The following is a 24,818-nucleotide window of genomic DNA, read 5'->3' as shown; positions in this document are numbered from 1 at the left end:
AAAGTCCAAGCTCTTCTCTTGATGCCAAGCTGCCTCCCAGAGAGGTCTGCCAGGGCTGCCAAAGGTATGAGGGTTGGGAGGTAGCGTGCGGGTGATTTACTGTAACCGTGTGGAAGGTTAGGTGGGTGGCTCCTGGAAATGCACAGCTGGTCCTTTTGGCGGTGAGGAAGGGCCTAGGTTTATCCTGGGTTTTCTGTCCTTCCACACACTGTGGGAGCTCAACTCCTTGTCTGAAGATGAGTCTCACATTAGCAAAGAGTAGATGTCCCCGCTAGAATGACTTCCCCCAGCTGCTGTCCATCAACACCCGTGCCTTAGCCATGGCGGGAGGAGGGTGCCGGGGGGACCCGCCATGGGGCTGGGCGGGATGGTCTGGGGGGGCATCTGTCGGTGGAGAGGACCTGAATTCCACAGCCAGGCCTTCCTCTGCGGCTCCAAGCAGGCAGATCCCAGACAAAGCCAATTCCAGCTGGAGCCGAGGCCCCGCACCCCGACCCCGTGGGCTCTGGCCTATTTTAAAAAACCGTCTTTGATCTTTAGAAGAAAAATAATCGAGAGAACATGGGGAAGACTCAGGAAGACCTGAGAGCCTGGAGCTGTAAAAATAATGTAATAATGTAAGGGTTAGAATAGGAGCCCAGAAGTGGGTCTGGGATGGTTTAGGGAGGGAAGGACAGAGCCATCAGGTGTGTGCAGGGAGGTCAGGCAGGGGCCGAACGGCAAGGTGGGTGGAACACGTGCCTCGTCCTGCACGGAGCAGGGCTCCGACCGCAGCTCACCACTGTCCACTGGGAGGCCAGACACGCACCCTGCTACCCTCAGTTTTCCCATCTGTAAAACAGGGATGACTGTGCACTCCGGAGGATGGCTGGGAAGGTAAAGGAGATTCTATATGCAAAGTGGGTGCTTGAGAACACCGCCTCTCCAGCACCCGTAGCACTCATTTAACGGTACTCTCGTAAACAGCGCAGGCTGAAAGGTGCCGCTGCATGTCAGCTTCTCGTTAGTCTGGCCACACTGCCAAGCGTCTGTCCTCATAAAAGGTCCCAGCAGACTAAGCTCCGTGCAGACGGGGCCCGCGGGGTCCTGGCACCGCTCCTTCCCGGAGCCAGGCTGGCCGCACACACAAGCACTCCGAATGTGCTGTGGACGGTCTGCCAGGTCCTGGCTGCTGTGATGGGCACTGAGGAAGTGGCCCGGTGGGAAAGACCCAGGAGCAGAGCTGCGATGTTCCCATCCAGGGCTGGGGAGCCAGGGAAGGCCTCGGGAGGAGAAGCGGGGATGGGTTCCAGGAGAGGGGGCAGAAGGACCAAGGGCCCCTGGGACAGCCAGCAAAGGTGGGTGTGCTCAGGTGGCCTCCATGAGCGCCCCCTGCTGACGCTCCGACTTGTCTCCCAGCTGGTGTCTGGCACAGGATGGCCGCCTCATCCCTGCTCGGTCAGCCCGGTCTGAAACGCCCATGACTCCATGCTTCTTGGGAGGGGGTGGGGGATGCTCCCAGGGCCTCCCTCTGGCCCTGTGACTGTACCATTCAGGGCAGGCTGTGTCAACAGGGGGGTTATATTTAACTGAGAGACAAAAATGGACAGGCACCCCTGGGCGGGTATCACACAAAGCTACGGACTGGAAGGCACTTCTAATTTGGACTGAAAGAATTCACCAGAAGCCAGAGAACTATCCTGAGTGGAAACTATGAACACATTTAGCCTGATTTTGTTTCTCCAGAGTGAGTCAGGACCTCTTTTCTTTCTTCCTTTAGTGTTTGTTTCCATTTCATTTAAATGGGAAAATGTACTGTGAACCAAGCCTTTGGAAGTAAATGTTGATTTATTTCACACTGAAAGAGGGTGCCTGCCAGAAGGCTGGGGAAGGGGCTGGGGGGACACACAACGAATAGATTTCTCCTCTTAAGTATCAGGAACTTCTGCACCAAGGAAAAGGTGTGGGGCCGGGACAATTCGTTTTTTTTTGTTTGTGTTTTTAGTTTTTTTTTTTTTTAAGATTTTATTTATTCATTTGACAGAGATCATAAGTAGGCAGAGAGGCAAGCAGAGAGAGAGAGGAGGAAGCAGACTCCCCGCTGAGCAGAGAGCCCAATGTGGGGCTCCATCCCAGGACCCTGGGATCATGACCTGAGCCAAAGGCAGAGGCTTTAACCCACTGAGCCACCCAGGTGCCCCATGGGCAATTTGTGCTGAGGTCCCAGGACCCCCCACATGCAAAGCCAGCCTGCTGCACTTGACGTAAACAGACGACCTGAGCTCTGAGACACAGATGCTCCACGGCACGCACCGTGATCAGAGAGCTGTGACTGCTGTCAGAGCCGAAGCCTGAGACAAGGAAGCAGTCACAACAGAAATTCCCACTGGCTAAAATTCCCATCCCTCTGAACAACGCGAACACCACGGGGGCCCCGTACTGACAAGGCCCGAGAGCAGTCTACAAACGAGGGGACCCTGCGCCAGCCTTCTGTGAGCGGAGCTGCGGCCTCCTGTTTCCAGGACAGCCGAGTTCTCAGACCCCACCCAGCGGGGACAGGAGGGTGGGATTTCGAGGTGACTGGCGGGGTTGCTGCCCACAGATGTGGGGAGGAAGACAGGCAGAAACCAAGATGAGGTCACTGGGCTTGAAATAAGGGTAGACCACGTGCTTCCTCTGGTTCATCAGAGCCCAGGGACTGCTGCTTCGTGGAGGCTGGTGGTGTCTACCCGTGGCGGGAAAAGGCTTTGCGGGCAGAGAGCAGACAGTGAGCAAAGAGCAGGCATGTGTCCCCGGTCCTACCAAGGCTGCCGGCCACCTCCCAAGCACCACGCCTGCTGGACAGGGTGCTGTCTTCCCCCCCTTCCAGAAGGCTCTACACCATCTCCCACTGCTGGGCCAACCTCAGCTTTCCTCACTGAGACACCCTCCCCCAGCTTCCGTAACCCTCCCCCGGGCTCTGAGCCCTCTTGCAGATTCCAGGCTCCCTGTCCTCGGCCTCCTCTCTGGACTCCTCTCTGCGCCGACACTCTGCTCCTGGCTGAGCCAAACACATCGAGCTACAGACCACAGCGCCAACTGCTCCTGGGGAAGGGGGTGGGGGGCCTGGGGACATTTGTCCAATGTGCCAAAGTCACAGGACAGAGGGAGTGCTGGGCAGGAGTGGCAGGCGAGGTCCTGAAGAGCCCCTGTCACCAGGTGACGGGCTGAGACTTCATTTACAAAGGAAAACACGTATAGTTTTTAAAGGACGGCCTGTGTCACCGGCTCCCCAGCACCTGCCGATGGAAACTTGCCTAACGTGAAAGGCTAAAACTCACTGAGTGTTACACTTCCCTCACTGCCCCTTTAAATATTTATGTTTATCTGTCCATATCACCTTTTCTAAGTATGAAGTCTACTCAAAGATAATCCTTTCTCCTCCCCCCTCCCCAATTTTCAGCTCTAGGGTTTTGTGCAACAGAATCACCATTCAATCCGTCCACTGCTAATTATAAGAGAACAGTAAACCTTAGGGCTTAATTCAGCAGAAAGAGTGATGGAGACGACGGTGCACATGCCTTCCACTGACGTCCCGCAAAGAGTACCCTCCTCGGCAGGCACAGGCATTCCAGGTCGCCTTACTGAGTCCCCCGAACAGAACTAACAACAGCTAACAGGGTTCCCAAAGCCTGGCCGTCACCAGCCGTGGAGCAGTGGTTACATTTTCATGAGCTTTCATGGGCGAGTGGCCCTGCCGGCTCTCCAGCTGCCACGGGGAAGAGAACATTGCAGGAGGAAGACTGACCGGGGTGGGGGGCTAAGCATGCTCCACAGATGGGGTCTGTGAGGCTCTGCAGAGGGAGCCCCTCCCCACCCTCACACACACCATGTCTCATGTTCCTGCCAACCATGGACCTTCCCCGTCCGGTGGAGCCCAGCATCCCCCCGCCCGTAGCCCCTCGCCCTTCACTGAACTTGGGCTGGCCGTGTTTGCACAGCGTGTCATGCTGGGCATTTCTGAGTGAAACCGCCAGGGGGCCAGTGACTCACCCAGGGTCAAATAGCTGGAAAGTAGCAAGAGCGGGACTGGGTGACCACTCACCCAGAGACCCGCCTCGGCTGGTGTGGTGTGACAGCGACGGATGGGATTACATGTCGCAGATCACCGATCAGCTGGGTTAAATCATTACTTCACGCAATCCAGTCACTTTACAGCTGCCTGCAGAGCTCTCAACCATTTCCTCCATTCAAAGTGATCGCTCTGGTCGCTTAAACTATTAGCTCAGGCTTCAAATTGTTCCCCACAGTAGAAATAATACGGCTTCACTATGTCATTATCCCCTGAGATGGGTACTCCACTTTCCCCAAATGCTGTATCTAACATATCTTCCAGCTAAATTATTAGCAGCATAGATAGCTTAATAGAAAGCCTTAACCCAGGGGACTGTACAAATTATTCACTAAATCAGGCTCTGAGTTCTGCAGCTCTGCCCACCTCAAGTGTTCTTCTAGAATCGAGACCAGATGGCTGTCAGGCCCAGGCACTCTGCTGGGCGTCATTCCCACTAAGGAGCGTTCGCCTGCCGATGCCCAGTCCCTCTTCTGGCTGCCAGCCCCCTCCCCGTCCGTTCATGGGCAAACGCCGACGGAGACTGGGAACATGAGACATGGCCGGGGTCTCACTGTCTTGTTTCCTCCCTCTTCCTCTTGCCTTCCCCTTCCCCTACATACTCCCCTTCCTCTCCAGTACCCTCTCCACTTTTCTTTGCAAAAACCATCCCGAGCAGGCTAATCTCCTCCTCAACATTCAAGAAACTCCCCAGAAGTGCCCCTTGCTGGGGGGCCCTCCTTAAGGAAGAGGGGTTCCCTGTGCCCACACATGCATGCGGCGCCCCAACGGAGCTCACATGGTGCTGATTCCCAGTCTGCCCTGCACAGATCTCCCCGATACACCTGCAGCTTCTGGAAAGCAAAGACAGGCTCCTCCGTCCCAGCCCAGTGCCACAGTACTGGTAGGCCCACGGGGGGCACTGGTGGTACCTCCACATCATTCCGTGGGTGCAACCTGGAAGCCACGATAGAGAGAAGAGCCTGGAACCGCCCCCACCTCCAGGCCAGGCCACTGCTGGTCCTTTCTGTGAGACAGGAGCCCACCCAGACCACGGAGGGCTGGCAAGAGGCAAGCTGTCCATGGAAGGACCCCTTTTGGCTCCCGAAGTCCCTGAAGCCCATCTCCTTATTTCACAGGAGAGGAGCCAGGCTCAGAGAGGAAACAGGCTGCCCAGGACACATAGCTGGAACCAGAAACCGGGTCTTCTGACTTTTGGTCTGAAAACTCTGCCCTGCACCAAGGGGTCTCACGCCAGACCACAAAGAGGGTTTGGTTCCTGGAAGAACACAGTCAAAACACCTCGCCTGGTGGGTGAGCCTGACAGGGATTCTCCTGTAAACATAGAACCACACTGAGGACACACCTGACTCCAGCTCTGAGAGGAGACCGTTTCTCGCTGCTGAGATGGTCGGTGCTGTCTACAACAGGACAGGAGGGAGACAGGCCCCGTGCTGCATCAGGCGTTTCATTTGTGCTGTGAGGATGCTGTCCCCAGCTCCAGGGCGCGGGTGCCCAAGGGAGGGGAGGGCACTGCCTCCAGGCTCTGCCTTCATGCCCTGCCCATACTCACTCACACCCATGCTCTCACACCTGGCCGGGAGCTACCTCAGTCCAGGCTACACAGTCGCCCCCACCCCCCACCCCGCCCGCTGTTACGTCTTCAATGGGCAGACAGGTGATCCGGGGTCCTCACCCATAGCACGGGACTCTGCCAGGAAGGACCCCGCAATGCCAGGACCACCCCCTTCTTCTTGGTTCCCAGGCTGGCCTCCTGCATTCAACCCGGCACCATCTGTTTTCCACAGCTTGACTCCCTCTTTAGAGAGAACACACCGGTGGGCTCCTCTGTCCAAGTCCGCATGCCTCAGACACAGATGCTCCCAAGAAGGGCCTTGAGAGCAGAGACAGGAAGGACAGCTTCCCGCCCCGACACCTTGTCCTCAGGAACCCTGATGCAGGCCATGAGAAGTACATGGAGGGAGCTGTCTTGCCAAACAAGAGGACGCTGGGGAAAGCAGTGTCCCTTGGGGAAGCCAGCCCCGGAACGACACTTCAGCTCTGCACAGCCTTCCACACGAGGACTCAAGCCCCTGCACACGTCTCCTGTGCTATACACCACACCAACTACCGTCCCCCCAGGACACCAAAACATCCCAGAGGCATTCGAGGACATCACCACATGACAAAGACTAATTATGGGAAGAGAGAGCTGTGTCTCCAGGCCAAATCCCAGAGGTGGCGGTGAGCAGGGAGGAGAGGCTGTTGCTGGCTGGGCATTTCACACACCACGTTCTCATGCGGCCGATGGATGACCAGACGACACGAATGCGTCACACCTCCCACGCAGATAACCTCCTGGTGCCCCAAGCTCGTGCCAGCCAGAGGGGCTCCGGGCCACAGAAGCTCCTCAGAAGCCCGACCACCTCAAAAGACCCCTGCGTTGTCAGTGCTGGCGGGCACCGGAATCCCCAGACAACTGTTGGGCCCCATCGAACCTAGCGCATGATTTAAATTTGGCTCCCAGCTTGGAAATAAATGACGAGGAGCAAAAAAAAAGATGTAAAACTAAGAGAGGCCCTAAAATGAAAAGAAACCGGAACGACGCCTACCGGGCTGGCCTTGCTTTACGTCTGTTCGCTTGAGGACCCTTTGGAATGAAAACGGCACCAAAGCGGCTCCATGAGGATGCTGCCCACAGGCCAGCGCCATCCCGCAAGCCTGCTGCCCTGCACGGGTGTGGGGAAGGCCATGTGCACCTTCACGTGGGGGACTCTGGTCTGGGGGTCTCTAGGGAAGGGGTCCTCTGCATTTTTAGGAAGAAGAAACCCCCTCGTCACCTCTGCCACTGCAGGAAAGATCGCAGCCCTCACACCTCCCAGCCATCTTCAGATATGCCAGACCATGTTCTTGTTTATTAGACCGAGTCTGGGGGCGCAGCCCTCTCTCAGAAGTCACTAATGCCCTTGAGAGGGAGGGCACCCAGGGCTGCAGGCCAAGTGATGAGCAGAAAAGCCCACCCGCTCTTCTGCTGGCACCGTGATGGTTCTTAGGACCTGCCGAGAGCCAGCTGCACCCCAGCCCATGGCACTGCAGGCGGCAGACGAGACACAGATGCCATCAGGAGAGCAGAGCCACTGTCCAAAGCATCGACTCATAGGATGTAATGAGCACCATGATGGGCAGGGCTGCCGGAGGCCGGGTGTGGGAGAGGCAAAAGATCTAGAACAACAGCTGAGCTCCCAGGAGGAGGCAAACTGGAGGAGGCCATGTATGTATGTGTGGAGTGTGAGTGCGTGCATGCATGCATTTGTGCATGTGTGTGCATATATATGAGTGTGGGCACACGTATGCGTGTGAGGGTGAGGCGTGTGTACATATATACACCGGTGCACGTATGTGTGCATTCCTGTGTCTGGGGCAGGTGTGTGAACCTGTATACGTACATGAGTGTGAACACATGTGTGGGTGTGCACACATCTGGCATGCACGTGTGTGCACGTGTATATGGGCAGGATGTGTGTGCCTGTGTCTACAAGTGTGGGTTTGGGTGTGGAACAACTGCAAACAGGTCCCTAAACTTGTGTCACGCTCCTTCTCTGTCCTTCCTGACACTTCCTGGTACGCTTGCTCAGCCTGCATCTTAGACGCTACTTCCTTCCTTGTGCATCTGTCACTTCTCAGAGTGATCTTAACAGGTGGGCCCTTCACAGTTCCCAGAGCCTTTCCAGAGTCCTTTCCTCATTTAATTCTCACACAGTGCTGTGAAGAAGGCAGGGCAGGGACGACTGCCGCCCTGCCTTTCTGAGAAGTGGTTCCCCAAGCGTAGGAGACCCCACAGCTAGTAACAGGTGATTCTGGAATGTGGAACCAGGTAAGACCCTCCAAGGCCTACAGTCTTTCTAACAACCTCTGCCAGGCACTTGGTGGCTTCTTGTGGCCCTCAGGATGATGCTCGGCTCCCCAGGGGGAGAGACAAGGACCTTCCTGCCCTGGAACCTGCTTCCCCGCCACCTCCCCCCCACTGCCCATGCTCATCTCGGGTTCCTGAGAACACACGTGTTCTCTCCTGCCCCTGAACCTCCCCCCTTGCTGTTCCACTTGCGTGAAGACCCCCCTCCCCCGACCATCTTTCCCTTGAGAACCAGCTGTGCGCCCTGTCACCCAGGGAGGCCCCAGGCACCCTGAGCCAGCACGCCCAGAGCTGACCTCCATCACAAGGAGCTTGGCCATACCTGGCAGACAGTAAACAGTGAATCCCTGTTTCTTGGATGAATCACTGAAAAAATGAGTACAGGGCAAAAGTCTACAACATGTGCCACCCTTGCTAAAAAAAAAAAACTACCAAATACTGCAGAGCTGAGAGGGTGCTGGTCCCAGAGAGGAGCCACAGCCCAGGACGTGGGTGAGGCCCGTTAAAAGCCTGTGTCTCCAAACACACGGCGTCACCAAGGGTGTTACCGCAGGCACTGCACGCTAGGCCACGTCACACGGCATTAAAGGGAACGTTTCAGACGTTTCAGCTCAGAGCCAGGGCCAGGGCCCTTGCCTTGTGTGGGTCCTGTGGTGCCTATGGGTCCGCAGCCGGGTGGAGGCAGTGGGTGGGGTGGTTTCTTGCAGGAGCTGGCCCTGGTCCTGAACACCATGCAAGGCCCAGAGGGCGGACCCCTCCCCATGTCCCTTCCACCACAGAAATTCTCAGACTCCGCAGCGAGCTAACAAGAGAGCGTTGCCCATAAAAAGCCACATACAACCAAACGACAAGAATGACAGAGAACCCTGCAGTCGATTCTTTTAGGTGAAACATTCCTCTGTGCATGTTTAAGCTCTGAGGAAGAAGTCTCATTTTTCCCAGTAATTGAGGTTTCACTCACTGCTGAAATTATAACCAGCAAGAGCTTCCTCTAGCGTTGCCAGAAGCGGGACTGGCAGACCCACCTCACGGGGTTGGCAGGCGAACACTTTACCCGGGCTTAGGTGCGGTGTTGTCTGCGTCAGAGACAAAGGGACGGTGGTAAACACTGTCCCAATTTACAGAAGGAAGAAGAGGTACAAATGGATATGGTTTATAAGAAAACCTTATAAATTCCCAACTCCAGAAATACGTATGTAGATACAGGACCAAAAGAAGGGTATTATGAACAAGAAACTTGTGGCAACATCAAAAGATATTCACGGGCGGGGAGAAACCATCCCATGCATCAATGAAGATTTAAAGCCTTTCAAAAAGGACAAAATGCACAGCAAGGGAGGAAGGCCGTGATTCATCCTTCCTGGGGAGACAGCGTAATGCCTCGCCTCCGCCCTATTTTTCTCTTGGTTGTAAGTAGACAGTAGATGCTCTTTCTTTTCTGAAAATACTGATCCTATAAACAGTCCAAAGTCCAAACAGGCTGTAAAGACAGCTCGCTGCAGGCAGTCGCTGCCATCCCCAAGGGCGTCCTGGCTCCCAGAGGCGCTGAGGGTTCTGGGGGCCCCACCCTGCGGCAGCCCCATTCCAAGGCCCTAGGGCATGGGGGCCCTCCTGTACATAGCACCCTTGTCCACAGGGTCCCGAGGGCCCACCTGCAGGGAAGGGAAGGGCCAACTCCCTTTGCTGTGACAGGGGCACCTGGAAACGTTGGAAAGACGGCCCTACTGGTCCCGTGTCTATCACTGGATGAGGATAAGATTTGTGTGTCGGCCAAACCAGCTCACCCTGCAGAATGGGTGCAGCGATAGATACCAGGGCAGCAAAATGGCTAAGACATCCAATCTTTCTCGAACTTCTCAAGGGTCTAAGCACAGTTTAGTGTGGCCTCAACTATCAAGTGAGGCAAAAAGAATCCTTGCCTTGGAAACTGCGGTAAAATGGGGTGTACGACGTGGTCTAAGCATGTGGGAGAAGCAAGGGCTGACAGGGCTGGTGCCTGGGGCAGGGCAGGTGGTCTCGTGTGGTGCTCACGAAGACCAGAAGGTGCCACCCCCCCACCCCGGGGCGGGTATCTGATGCCCATCCATGTCCCCTTCCAGACCGTGCCCACACAGCGCCCAGCTCACAGCCGGCGCGTGACACACATCTGAGTTGAATTACTCAGGAAATACTGTAAAGCTGAACTCAAACAGAGCCAGAGCGCACTCCCGGTGACAGGGAAGGGGGAAGGCGGCAACTCCGTACTGCCCAGGAGTATCTTCTGATATTTAGACAAGTGTATTGTGCATAATGTTTCCCTTTCTTGACCTTTAAGCACACATGTATTGGACTTTTGTTTAGTGCCAGGCCCTGACGGGGGCGCTGTGCTTCCTTGTGGGGCGCCTCCTACGGGGCTTCTCCTCACAGGCCCCACTCCGGCCTGCGGGGCCCAGCCACAGATGACAAGTCTCGGGGTCACTCTTCTCACCGAAACCTCCCCGCTGCACTTCGAGAACACTTCCCTCAGCATGTCGCTCAGAAGACAAGCCCTACACCCTCCTTGGTTTCTCTCACCATCACCCCCAGCAGCCACCCCTGCAGGCCCTGGCCTTCCTCAATCCTGCCCTGACAGGCTCGGCAAACGTGTGGTGCTGTGACAGACCCGTCTGCCCCCTGCCTTGTTCTGCCACCCCGAGGGCCCCTCTCGGTGCTGGAGCCACGTGACTTCTTCTGTCGGCAGATGCACTCCCCACAGCCCGTGGCCTCTAGCAGTTTCCCCGGCCTTTTGTATAGGGACCTGCAGCCTCCACAAGCCCAAGCAGACAAGGAAAGTGAGCCGGCAAGAGCCTGCCGTGCCCCTCCCGGGCACACCACAGAGCCACGGACCCCACCGAAGACAGACCCCCAGGGGTGCAGCGTTTCCACGTTCTGCTTCAAGAACGTTTACCACAACACGTCTTAAACTGTTCCCATCACTCGTCAAATGTACCCGGGCATGTTCATTAGTAGCACAGGGGATCCAAGAACAGAAACAGGAATTGTGGGTCCGTCATCCTCGGAGCAACAAGGCAGCATTGATACCCACACGCCCCTTTCTTTGCCGTTTGTACTCGTCTCTATGAAAATCTGCCAACCTTGGCTCTCCCTGGAGCGCGCTCCTCCCTCTGCCTGCTCTCCTGTCTGTGCCCCTTCTGGCACAGAACCCCTTCCCTAACTCCCCTTTACTTTGGGCAAGTGGCTGTAGGACGTTCTCGGCCCTTCCATACCAGTCGCCCCCCCCCAACTCCCCCCGCCCTCTCTGGTGGAATTACACAGAAGGGCTCAGCAGCAGGGCTGGGAAGGGGCTCAGACTGTTTCCAGCCACAAGCATGTTTGTCTACATGATGCAACTGTCTGTTTCCCCATCGGTACCAAGCAACGGATGCTCCTATGAAACCCTGGGACTCCTAATGCCAAGCACAAGGCCTCGAGAGCCATGTTAGTATTTGTTTGCTGAACAGAAACTTCCAGAAGCAGGAACAACTGTGGCTGTTCGACATGCACAGGAAGGGAATAAGGAGCTACGGCACTCCTGGGACAGGAGCGAGGATGTACTGAAGACGCCCTCAGAGTCCATGTGGGTGATCACACGTGATCTGCACGTTAGCCCCATGGAGCAGGTGCTAGTATTTCCCATTTTACAGATAAGAAAGCAGAAATTCAAAGCAGAAAAGTGTGTTGCCCAGGGTCACATATCAGTTAAGGGGCAGGCTGGCTCCCTTTTAGCCAAGTGTCACCTTCCCAGCTTTGCCACGCACGGGCTCCTTCTCCACCCGTGTGACATGGCTAGGGCGACGCTCATGAGGTGGGCTGCCCAGCAGACACCCTGCGTGCGGGGCCTCCGTCTCGGAGGCCTGCACTTCCCGAAGCCCGGCACCCACAGCAGCTACTGCCCATGAGGCTGCTCAGCACAAGGCATGGGGAAGGCACCCCCGGGCCCACCCGGCTCAGACGTCCGACGTCGGATCCTCCGTTCATGATCCTCAGCACTCAGGAAGCCTCCGAACATGCCAGGCCCTGAGCCAAGTGCTGGAGATCCCACGGGGAAGAAGAGCCAATCCCACTCCCAGCGAGCCCCCCATTGGAGGCGGAAGGCAAAGCCGTGCGTACGGGCCTGTGATGACGTGGTCTGTGACAAAGGCCCCAAGAACAGTAATGAGTGGGGCACCCCCCTAACACACCTCCTGTTTCTCCACTGTTGGAGGACAGGAGAGCTCTCCCGCCCAGGTGTGGCCCGTGGGTACTACCTACTCCAGTCAGAGGCAAAGCCTGGAGGCATCGATGGCCTTCCTGCTTCCCCCAGGAGCAGCCCCAGGTTCGCTCCCCATTCCTGCCATCGGCAACTGGAGGGAGGTGGGAGATCTGAGAGAAGTGGCTGCCGTGGAAAAGCAGGATCCACACTGTGGGCTTGTTAGGGCCAGTCCCCTGAACTGGTGGTCAGCCTGTCCACCTTCCTCCCCAGTTAGGAAATGAGGAAGGGGGTAGGATCCAGGAGGTGCACCTGGGCGGGGGCCAGCGCTCTCCTGTCCTCTAGCAGAAGAGAAACTGGGATGTGGCGGGGGTGCTCCACTCATTACCGTTCTTGGGGCCTGTTATAGATCACAACCTCGTGGGCCTGTATGCATGGCTTTGCCTTCTGTGTCAAAGGGGGGGGCTCAGTGAGAGTGGACTTGTGTTCTTTTTTTTTTTTTTTTCTAATTTATTTATTTGACAGACAGAGATCACAAGTAGGCAGAGAGGCAGGCAGAGAGAGAGGAGGAAGCAGGCTCCCTGCTGAGCAGAGAGCCCGATGCGGGGCTCGATCCCGGGACCCTGGGATCAGGACCCGAGCCGAAGGCAGAGGCTTTAACCCACTGAGCCACCAGGCGCCCCCGGACTTGTGCTCTGACCCGAGGCCCCCACTGTGCAGCACTGCTGGCCTGCCCCACATGAACCGCCCTCACTTCTCATCTGCATTCCACGGGGCTCCTTTCCTATCACCGCCTAACCAAGGACCACACAGGGAGTGGCTTAAAACACAAAGACACAAATGCTTCTGCTTCTAATCTCAGGGAAGCTGGCCATCAGGTGAGGAAGTTCTCTGCTTTCAAGGGCTCAGTGGACTAGATAAGGCCCACCCGGCCACTCTTCCCACCTGGCAGTCAGCTGACGACACAATCAGAGGAGTAGGGCTAATCCTATCCACAGGCTCCTGAGAATACCGATGTGGACTTAAGAGGTCAGAGAGGGCAGGGAGTGTGGACCTGCAGCTGACATCAAACAATAGGAAGTGAGCCCGGCAGAGGCTGGCGATGGGCATTCTGGGCAGAGGGACGAAGGTGGGACCAGAGGACCAGCAGGCAGCCCGGTGGGCAGGTGCCTACGAAGCGAGGGGGTGCAGGGAGGCAGGAGGGCCGGACTGCTATGGGAGGCCACGGTGAAGTCCTATTCCCAGTCTACTGGAGACTTTCCAAGTTACTGGGCGGTTTTAAGTGAGGGATGCTGGAATCTCGTTCACATTTGGAGGAGCTCCCTCTGTGTGCTACGTGGAAACAGCAGCAGGAGTGGAGGAAAGGAGATCAGTGAAGAGAAGGTCCATAAACCAGGGTGGGGAGAGTTTCTCAGACTCTGTCATGCACACGAATCAAGGGCGACCACGGCCAGGGTAACGTGCGGTCTGACATGGGAGGTGTGGCTTGGAGCCAGACCCTCTGTGTTTCTAACAATCTCCCTGAAGCCAACGCCACTGGTCCAGGGACCAAGTTTGGAGCAGCCGCTGCTTAGATGGAGGTGGTAGCCTTGGGACATGGGGATGTGTGAGATGTGTTGTGGGGGGAGATCCCGCGACAAGGAGAGGATATGCTGACAATCACGTGTCGGGGTAACGCAGATGCCCAGGTTTCGGCCTGAGCACTGGAGTGGAGAGTGTGTGCTCACAGGATGGGGAAGCTGACAGAGCTGGGGAGGGAGGGCTCTGAGGTCCCGAGTGCTTGTTTTGGGGAACCCCTCTGAGCAGTATGGAGGCCACTGCTTCAATGGGAATAAGTGGACCCAGCTGGTGGCAGCACGACCCCGGGACACACTCCAGGAAGACCAGGGCCACATTTCCTTCTGATGGGGCCCCCAGCCCTGGCTCCCCGTATCAGGGTTCTCGCAGCCCCGCCTTTGCCACAAACCGGAGGCAGAGTGAGTGATCTCAGTCGGCCCGGGCAAGCGGCAGAGACGGGAGGAGTCAGTAAAATCCACCTGCCCCAGCCCAGGCTGTGATCGGGAACTGTGCACCGGCCAAAGGCAATCAACTCAACGGTATGGAAACTCAAAGTCGGATTCTGCAAACAGCACCAACAAAGCTACAGCTTCCTGGGGCCCAGCGGTAGGAAAATCAGAGCTTAGGGAAGGGAAGAGAACAGAGAAGAAAAGTTCAACGGACTGACCCCTCCAGGGTGGCTGAAGATGCTCTATATAACAAGAGAGCCAGAATGAAACTGGGAAACCTTTATCCACTATTTTTTCAGACAATTTCCCACATGGCCAGAGGAAGATCATGGCACTTATTTTTGCTTTAAAATTTCACAAAGAAGTGGAATTTTCCATCACTACCAGGGGATAAAGGAGCTCAGCAAGTAATAAGAGAGACGGGAACGAGCATGCAATTTCTCCTATCATCCACCAGAAATCACAGCCGAAACCGACATCTCTGGAAGTTTTATTTAAAATAAAGAGAAAGAAAAGATTCAAATGGCTACGGGAGCACTAAGGTGGGCTTACAAAGGACAAGAGTTGGCATTAAGTGACAAGGGAGAGTAACCCACTGCCAGGACCCTGAATGAACTGTTCGTCCCTGGACCTACACAGCGAAGGTCGCTGTTCAGCAGCGGCAGAATGATGTTCTGTAAGGAATGCGATCTGCCAGAGTACTGGAGAGGAGGCTACCTGGGCGTGTGATTAGGAGCCCGATGTAATCAAAGCTGGCACGGTGCCAGGATGAAATAAATTGTACCGCCAAGTTCTGTAGGCGAAAGGCAAACCTCACTAACCAAAACGTGCTGTTGACAACCGGTTCTGTTACAGTAAGCGAGATGACAAGAGGAAAAAAACAAAGCAAGCAGTCCGTGTCACTTCATAATTCCATGAAGCTCAAAAGGACTGGGAATAAAAGAGAAAACACGTCCATCTGGATTGGCGGCATCGATCGGTGTTCTAACAGTCTGGGGTTGGACCATCCGCGGGGCATATGCTCTTGGCCCCGGCAACCATGCCACGGATGGGATCCCCGACGAAAGACCTAGGACTCCCTCACACGGGCCTTCCAAAGGCATCCGAATTCCTCATGATTGTAATTCCCCTTCAGAACCAGTACGCATAGCACAGAGCTGGAGTTCCCGTCGCACAGTGAGGAGTGACACAACACACAAACAGCTACGCTCACCAGCCGTTCTTTTAACATCATAGGCACCTATTCCTGATCCTCTGGAAAGATGCCTCACGTGAACCACAACAATGGCAAAACCACCGCGACGGGAAAGGAGAACCCACAAGACAAAATGAAGACGGCAGGGTTCACTGTGATGCAGAAGGAAACCCCCTATCATAACGTCTCGTGCACTGCGGCAAACGACCCGAAGACAAACCAGGTGCCGAAGGGGAGACGAGGACAGAGAGAAGTGGAGAAGCTCTCCTGTGATTCCTACCACATGGGCGGGGCTGAATTCAGGGGAAGGTCTGCTCACCCTTGGAGTCAGAAAGTGCCTCCCGCAGGAACAAAAAAAATCCATTAACCAATTATTTGAACTTAAACGGACAACAAAACAGGAAGGGCGTCTCTTCATCCCTCGTGTGGGGGAAGATAAGGGGAGAGGTCTCAGCTCAGTCCTGCTCTGAGACAAGGACAATGCAGACCGCTGGTCCCTTCTGTGACCTTCTGAGGACTCCGAGAGCCTCGGCGCCAATGCGTTTCTGCAGTCAGGTCTCTGGCTGTGCACTTCAACAATCAAACTGACAGAATGCAGTGACCATTGGAAAAGAACACTGGAAACAGATATTGAAGTCTCACATCAGTCACGTTCCAGATACCCCCCGCCCCCAAATTTTGCCACAAGTACTATGAAAGGCTCAACGTCTGAGCCCAGAGGAGGAGGCCAGTTCTGGGCTCCCCTACCAGCAGGAACACGGGCTGCGAGGCTTCTCCCTCCCAGAGGCTGCTCCGGAGAAGCACCTTCTGCAGAGCGGCTTCTCCCACCAGATGCTGGGGTGCACGCAGACATATGAGAGGGCATCGGGGAGACCAGATGGCCAGAACAGGACAGGCTGGACCTGCGCTCCCTTGCAAACAGGCGAGTGGTGTGCGTGGTCAGCCGTAGCTATGGACGGCGTTTCCTTGCAAAAATAATGAACTGCAAATGACAAACAGCAATTCTAGTGCTGGCTGGCAACGCGTCCTCCAGCAAGAACTGCTACCAAAACTGCCTCTCAGATGGAGTGCTGCGCACCAAGCCCGTGGAGGCTCCGCATGTTCCTCTCTTCCCGACAGGACATGTAAACTTCCCCTTCCAGTGCCAACCACCATGGGGTACCTGCCCAGAGATGCCAAAGGGCATGCGGAAGCAGCTGGGAGAAGGGGGACGTCCGGCTTTGGGCAAATCTGGAATTTCTACTTTGGTTTGTTTCTTAAACCGGCAGTACTAGCCAGCATGCGGTCAGAGCACTGGGGATCCTGAGCAAGATGATGGCAGCACAACACCAGGCCAAGGGCTTGCGTCGGGGAAGGGGGAGGGTGCCTGCAGGTCTGAGACCATCTCCGTGGCTCCCTTCAGCTGTTCTCTGCCGCTGGGGTGGTGGCCGACGGCTTGGACGTGTCCAGCGCATCAAGGGAAAATAATGAACAGAAGAAAGGCTACTCCAGGGTTGCAGAGAACCAGGAATAAGGAGTGGGTGCACCCCCCACCCAGCTCCGAAGCAGGGCTCCTGGGCTGTAAGCAAGATGCTTGGTGTGGACAGAGGCACAGTCCTGCCAACGCAGAGCCGCTAACCAGTCACCAGTGAAACAGTCACTCAATGGAAGGAGGTAGAGTAAGAACCATCTAGTCGCTCTTGACCCAGGGACTAAAGGGGAGTGTTGTGCTCAGGACTCCTGGGGTCAGTGTGGTGCCGCCAGCCTCTTCTCAACCACGGCCCCCCAAGAACCTGCAGGACGGAACCTGCAGCTCATTCTGGAACCTTGAACTGAAATACCGACTGCGAGAGAAATACACATCTCCCGAAATACGTGTGCTTTCTGGAAGCTGTCAAATCTCCCTGAAATCTGTAAACCAAAGTCATCTCTGTGACACCTGGTTATTTCAGTAAACAATTACCTGGGTAAACAATGACCTTCCACCAACAAAGAGGCCTTCCCTCTGAAACACACAGGGACATGGGTGATGGTTAATTTCACATGTCAATGTCACTGGGCCACGGGTGCGCAGATATTCGGTCAAACGTTACTGTGGGGTGTTCTGTGAGGGACTTTCTGGATGAAATTAACGGACCGTGTAAAACAGACGGCACTTCCTAGTGTGGGTGGGCCTCGACCAACCAGTCAAAGCCTGAACAAAAAGGCCGACTCTCCCTGAAGAAGGGAGTTCCTCCTGCCTGCTCACCTTGGAGACGGGACATTGGGCTGTTTGTTTCTCCCCCTGCCTTTGGACTCCAGTGACAACGTTGGCTCTTCCTGGGTTTTGAGCCTACTGGCTTTCTGACTGGAACATCGGCTTTCCTGGTTCTCTGCCTTCAGGCTCAGAGCAACTACACTGTCAGCTCTTGGGTCTCCAACTTACAGACTGGAGCTCTCGGGACTTGTCAGCCTCCATAACGGGTGAATCAATTCCCTAAAATAAATCTCTGTGTATGTGTTTATGTGTGCATACACACACGCACATGCACACTGGTTCTGTTTCTCTGGGCGCTAACACAACATGCTTTCCCATCAGCTCTCGGCAGAGCAGAAACGGTAACTGAGTCACTGAGAAGCAAGCGTGGTCGAGTGCGTGCCACCGGACAGCCTCACCAGGACTAACCCTACGACAGCTGGGCCCAGTACGCAGGGAAACGCCCTAGCCAGTTCACACACGGCGTGCACACTGAAAGGCGACTGGTTTCCAAAAGCAAACGGAGGAATGAGTAAGACACGTGAACTCCACCCACAGCTCGGGGATCTTCTCCCAGACAGATCCACCCTCACCCCCAGAGGCTGTACCCTACAATGTGCCCAGCTCCCCCAACTCAGGTTTAGGGGCCATCCTCAACAATACTAAACAGAAGAAAGGGGCACGGTGCCCCTGCGGGCCTGGTGCATGCAGGCTCCGGGGCTGTGCCCGGACTCAGCGACATGCTCAGGGAAGACAGGCTGCTCTGCTGGACATCCATCCAATGGCAGGAATGCTCAGCGCAGACTCTCTACTTGGGTCCTGTGACTAAATCGAAGAACCTGGAAACTGACTTCTTAAAAATGCCAGCATGCCTTTAAGATGGTAACACAGGCCGAGAAGCCTGTAGCAAAAGGTCATCTGACTCTGAAAGTGACAGGAACCTGCGAACTGTCCAGACTCATCCTCTCTCCGCTGGCCTTTGGGCAGAGGGAAGCAGCAATGAAGGCAGAGACCAGGCTAAGGTGCCTTCTGGGCTGTGACTCCCCTGTCACCACTTGGTGGTCACAACAGGGCCCAGCATTTCACTGAAGTAGGGCCTCGTCCGCCACCGCCCCCTGCCTCCAGTCACCCAGCACCACGAGCACCGGCTCCGGCGCCTGCCTCTGCCTGGAGCCCTGCCCCCACCCAACTCCCAGCTACCGCCAGGACTCCATTCAGGCACCAGCAGCATCTACAAAGCCCTCCCTGTCCACCACGTGCCCCATCCCAGACCCCGGTTCCAGCTCGGCAGCCCTTTGGGGCTCCCGCAGCGCCCTTCGGGCACTGGTCGACCTCCCCAAAGCCCACATTACTGTCAGTTAGAGCTGCCGGTTTAAGGTCTTGCCTGGTTCTGCTGGTTCTTTTTTCCCCTCTCCCCATTAACATACCGTGTTATTTATCAGCTGTGTGTGGTCGGCCGTCACCCTCAGTTAGAGAAAGGTCAGCTCCTCAAGCGTACCGTTCACCCTTCTTGTCCACTGAAATATCCTGAGAGCCAAGAACAGCACCTGGCTGGTGGACGCAGCTCAGGGGGGGTTTGCTGAATAAAAGAGTCAATAATTTCCCTCACTGGGCTACCTGCCTCTTGAGACCAAAACCAGTCTTATCCCCAGAACCCAGCGTGACAGGCAGAGTAACGGCCCCCCACCCCGAAGAGGTCTGTGTCCTAATCCCCGGAATCTGAGAACGTTACCTTGCACGAGGAAGGGGACTCTGCAGATGTGACTAAGAAGCTTGAGATGGGGAGATTATCCCAGATTATCCAGGTGGGCATCACGGAATCACGGGGGTCCTTATGAGAGGGAGATCAGAGGGTCCGGCCGAGAGCAGGCGAGGAAGCAGAGGCCAGAGCGCTGGGGTGTGAGAGGAGCTGGCCCTGCCCTGGCTGGCCCTGAAGACGGAGGGAAGGGAACCCGAGTCAAGGGATGCCAGGGGCCTCTAGAAGCTGGAAAATTCAAGAAAGGAATCCTTCCCAGAAGGAAGGCAGCCATTAACACCTTGACTTTAGCTCCCTTTGAAATCCATTTTAGACTTCTGACCTCCAGGACTGTTAGACAAGAAAAGTTGTATGGTTTCAAGCCACCAAGTCTGTGGGAATTTGTTGCAGATGCTACAGAGGAGGCGCTCGGGCACCCAGGAGGGAGCACACGGGGAGGGAGGGGCAGTGAGAGTCAGTGGAGCAAATGCTGTGGGCCAGTAAAGAAAATGTTACTTTTCATCTTGAAAATAAACCTTAAACCATAAGAACAGCAAAGAGGCGTCAAAGCCATGAGCCAGGACGGTGGCAGTGGTTATGTTTGACTTTTCCTTTAAAATAACTAACTTTGACTCAGAGAGGCTATGGTTTTCCTGTGCTGGTAGGTCTTACACTTCCTCTACTTAAAGCAGTTTTCTTAATCAAAGATAAATTTCCTCCACATACAACCCTAAAGCAAAATAGAACAAAAAAAAAAAAAAAGAAAGAAACCGATTTATCTCATGAAAACGGTCTGGGCTTTGGAAATGCACAATTAATTGCACTCAAAGCTCTCATGTGTTTCTGAGGCCCGGCTGGGGCATGGCCTGTAAGGACTTCTCTTCCCGAACACTCCAAAATGCTCCGTCCCCAGAAATCTGCTTCTAATGCTGACACTTGAGGAAAGTGACGTGACGGAAAATCATTGAGGACATGGTTCTCTGTCCAACTGAAAATTCAACACCCTGAATCATGGCACGAGTCTTTTCCATGTCTCATTTAAACACAGGAAGAAAGCAACCTAAGGAACCATTTTTCCCCCTAATGCTTGACACATAATTTTATTTATTTTTTTTTAATTCAATTTTATTTACTCCAAGAACCATTTTTTCTTAGTTCTTTGATTCCAACACCGCCACCCTGCCCACCAGGCCTAGCATTAGTGTCATCCTGGAAACTGAAAACCCAAAAAGACTAGAAAATCACTTTCAATGATCACTGATAAATTTTCATACAAAAAAAGATCCTTTCCAATTAACATTAATACATCGGGAAGAAATAAAATTATGAACAGAGCATATGACTACTGTTTTACATGGGAAAGAAATCGTGAAATTTTAAACATCCAGAATCCATTCATACACACCTAGAATTTGTTTTTAGCCCCGAGTAAGTATGTATAAAACTGGAAAGTTTCAGAAGATCTCAAAATAGGCTATCCAATAGTAATATGAAAAACTTCTTTTGTATAATACATACTATGTGTTTTATGAAAGGTGTCCTTCCTTTTTTCTTTCCAGTACCGTCTTATGGGACATAATGAGATAATCCAAACATGAAGGTCACAGCACATGTAACAAAACATTTCCTATGTAACAAAACGTTTCCGGAGCAACTAGCACGTGACCTATTCTAGTTGGAGCAGGATGAAATCCCCAGTACCCAGGTGCCCTCACACAGTGAAGGAAGAGCACCATTCGAGGCCAACAGGTACCCTAGAGTTCACACTCAAGAGGCTTCAGCACGCTCATTAAGTAGACATAATCCCTCTACTGAAAAATTCCTAAACCAGAGTCTAATTAGAGCGGAAAAAATCAAAACTAAAAATGAATTTCTCTAATAAAAACAGTTGTCATGGGGTGTCTCAGGGGCTCAGTCGGTTAAGTGTCTGTCTTCAGCTCAGGTCATGATCTCAGGGTCCTGGGATCAAGCCCCACCTCGGGCTCCCTGCTTGGTGGGAGTCTGTTTCTCCCTCTTCCTGCCCTCTCCTCTGCCTGCCGCTACCTTCTGCTTGTGCTCTCTCCCTCTCTCTCAAATAAATAAAATTTTAAAACAAAATAAAACAAAACCAAACAAAAAAACCTACTTGTCTTTACATTTAAACGACAGGACAACTGAATTCAGAGGCATTCTTTCACACAATGCAACTCTGTTGCCAAAGGAGTGGGTGTTTGCTGTCTGCCTGCCTCTGGTCCCTCCGTCCATCCCCCATCCAGCAGGTACCAACAGCCCCAGGACACCAGGTGCTGGGCCAGGCACACGGATGATGACAAGGACACCGCTCTCGGCAAACACCTCCGAACACAGTTGCTCTAGACTGTGTCAAACACCAAGACTCCTCCTAGTCCTGTGTTTTCAATAAAACACAAGATTCTCTCAAGAATCCCACTGTTTTCTGCTACCGCACGCACAGGGCACCTGTTTACGCTGGTCGGACTGGATGCTTCTCTGCCTCATCCCGTGTGGTGCTGTCAGCCTAACGCCTCGAAGCACACTGAAGCTGAATCCCAAGCCGGCAACCTCACGTGTCACCGCACTGTCTGTGCTGCTCGATAAATCACGGCCCTGAGCAGCGGCATATCACAGGAGCTGGCACCTTCCTGCAAGTCTCAAAAGGTTTTGGCAGGTACAAAATACGCAAAAAATTCTCCTGACACCAGCCCAATCACACCCTTCCTGATGTGTCGGGTCCGGCTCAGGACTCGTCAGGTCACAGTGCGGAGAAGCTGTTTCAGAAGAGATTTAGTAAGACGAGGCGAAGACTGCAGCCTAGTAACTACAAAGGGAAGCACGTGTATGAGTCTATTCCCAACCAATGGGCAGAGGCCACTGCAGACCAAGACACCACGTCCCATGGTGGCATTGCTATCCAGACTCTCCTCGAGACAAACCACAGTAATGGAGGAGCGTTTCTAGGACACACGGTCCCAACATTCATCCAGACGTGCTGAGTCTCGTCCATGGATCATGAGTCCAGAGTTGAACCAGAATGTACTAATTCCCCAGAGAATTACTTAGCCTGGATTTCAGGCTTTGCATTGTGTGGTGGGCACACCTGGGGCGGACAGTTGCAGAGACAGCTTGGGAAGTCTACTTCTGATTCATCAAAGGGATGCCACCAGGGACACAGCATTCAGGGGTCCTCATGGGAGAGACACATAAAGACATACCTTTCATTGTTCGTGCCAAGAAAACCTACTCCCTTTGCGAAGTTCACGGTTCCACATTTCCTTGTTTATGGTTATAAAATTCCATACCAAGTGCACAGTCAAACTGGCACACCTCTCGTTAAGACATATCTCTGTGCAAACATGAGCCATGTGCCCCCAACAACCGTAGCTGCCCCCAATATATGTACATCTATTATTTATAAAATATCATTTCATATTATAAAATGTCCCCCAAGCGCGCTCTGGGGCCCGCAGCCCCTCCCTGACTTCCTGTCCTCCACTGTACCTGGTCACCACTGGATAGCCCCTGTGCCTCACTTGTTTGTTTCTGTCTTACCTTTTTCCCCACTAGACCATGACCACGGTGATCGTTCTCTCCTGGAGCCCCAGAAACACTGCCTGGCAGGAGTGGGTGCTTACTAAGCACTTCCTGAATGAACAATTCCAAGAACGAGCAGCTGTGAAACTCTACGGTCTGCACTTCAGCTCTCTCTGTGAACTCGAACTCTGCCCAAGTCTGACGTGTTCACTGTTGTTTTGTTTTATTAAGTATTTGTGGAAGCCAGACCATTTTACTTTTGTAAAATGAAGCAAGAGATAGTAGAGAGAGGTACAGACAAGAGAAAAAGGATGATGTCATTACCAACCACACTGCATTTTACAGCCGGTGAAGTCTCTGAGGGTAGAAGGGGAGGAAATGAGCCAAAGAGTTTAACTATCAATTAAGTCGAGTAACCTTTATTCAAAAACTCATCACTTTTTTTCCCATCCGCTCAGCACCGACCAGGTGATACTGTGTATCTCACGAGGTCAGTCCACAGAGAAGCCCTCCCAGCTTCTCCAGCTGCTCCCACAGTTCCCAGCCAAGGGCTGCTTTGCACGACAGATGTGTCCAAGTGTGTCCACATCTGCTTACTTTCACACCGGGATTCTTTGAAGGGAAATGAAAGGTTTCCAGAATTTTAAAAAATCTATTGTATCTTTCCCCTAAAATATACCTCCACTTGTGCAACTGCTAAAGACACACTCACATGATAATCAGAGGCAGAGGAAGAAAATGCATGAGCCTAAGCCAACCTCCTTCCCAACCCCACCTCAGGGAAATTCAGCCTTGATAACCTCCGGGGCAGGAGAGAGAGGGGGTATGTGGCAGTGTGGAGAAAGGATATTTAAGGTGCCGGGGAGGGCCCTTACCTGTTTCACGACTGTCACTGTCCCTGGAGCCATGGCGACCACAGAGGCCACAGCAGTGGCATCATGGGCCTCAGTGCCCAGCTCGATGATTTGCTGGAGGATGTTCACGGCCGTGGGGTCAAGGCGGTCACCTTACAAGGAAGAAGCAAACAGGACACCAGTAAGCCCACAGGGGTTGGGGGGCACTGAGCACAAAACCAGACCTTACTAGAGGCCACTGTGGGGTGTCGCCCACCCTGGGGGGAGAGGGGCATAGATTCTCCACGATCACTCATTCCAACGGCAGAATAATTTGCATGGCACTTCTTGGCTTTAAAGCAGTTTTTATAGGAACATCTCCAAAGCCCAAATGATCCTGTGAGGAGATGACATTGTGATATCACCCTCATTTCACAGACTGGTAACCTCTGCACAAAAAAGACAGGAGACTTGCCTGGGACCAGTTTTGGCACAAAGCCGGAGCTCAGACCCCAGTGTTCTGAATCCAAACTTGATGACCCAGGACTGCCTCTCAGGACAGAAGCCCTGAGAAGTACCAACAAACACACTAACCTGCAAAGTTAGTGTCCTATAAGCACAGGCCTCGGAGGTGGCCAATGAGAGCAGGCCCCATAAATTACACAAGCTACGGACAAAACATCTGAGGATGTCTCAATTATTAGAACCAGTGCAACTTAGAACTCCAAACCAATTGAAGCTCGGGGTTCCATTTTAATCATCTCAAACGATTAGAATCCACAGCCTCAGGCCAGCTACGGAGCCTGCCCTGCCGGGCCGCACCATCTGCCTGACCATCTGTGACCCTCCCGAACATGGCCCTCGGACCCTGGTCATTAATTTACTGGAAGGGAAACTCCTGCGTGATCTCTGTGTTAGCATAATATCACCAAGCCTCTGCCAATGTTTGCGTCCTTGTGGACCGGCTTTCCACGGGCCACATTCCAACGTGAGTCACTCAGGAAGAGCCGGAGAAGGGGAGTGTGATGTGTTCTATGTAGCAGGGAGCGTGTGGCATAAGCCTAGGTAGAGGACGGTGTGAGTGCCTTGCATGCCCTTCATACCACTCTGGCACTGC

General features: G+C 53.9%; 1 protein-coding gene across 4 annotated transcripts in view; it reads right to left on the bottom strand.

Annotated features, from left to right (window-relative positions):
• ZFAT (zinc finger and AT-hook domain containing) overlaps positions 1 to 24,818 on the bottom strand; it is a gene marked incomplete at its 5' end in the record, with an annotated part of 150,664 nt that overhangs the window by 1,102 nt on the left and 124,744 nt on the right. For 3 of the 4 annotated variants that reach the window (XM_080801837.1, XM_080801839.1, XM_080801840.1), the window contains one exon: positions 23,744 to 23,874. The exons of the other annotated variant lie outside the window; for it this stretch is intronic. In XM_080801837.1, the coding sequence (XP_080657963.1) occupies positions 23,744 to 23,874 (131 nt within the window). The remainder of the gene's footprint in view (positions 1 to 23,743; positions 23,875 to 24,818) is intronic. 4 annotated transcript variants of the gene reach the window in all.

Source organism: Martes martes (assembly GCF_963455335.1).
Source record: "Martes martes genome assembly, chromosome: 4".
NCBI classification, from domain to species: Eukaryota; Metazoa; Chordata; class Mammalia; order Carnivora; family Mustelidae; genus Martes; species Martes martes.
This window is presented reverse-complemented; position numbering and strand designations above follow the sequence as displayed.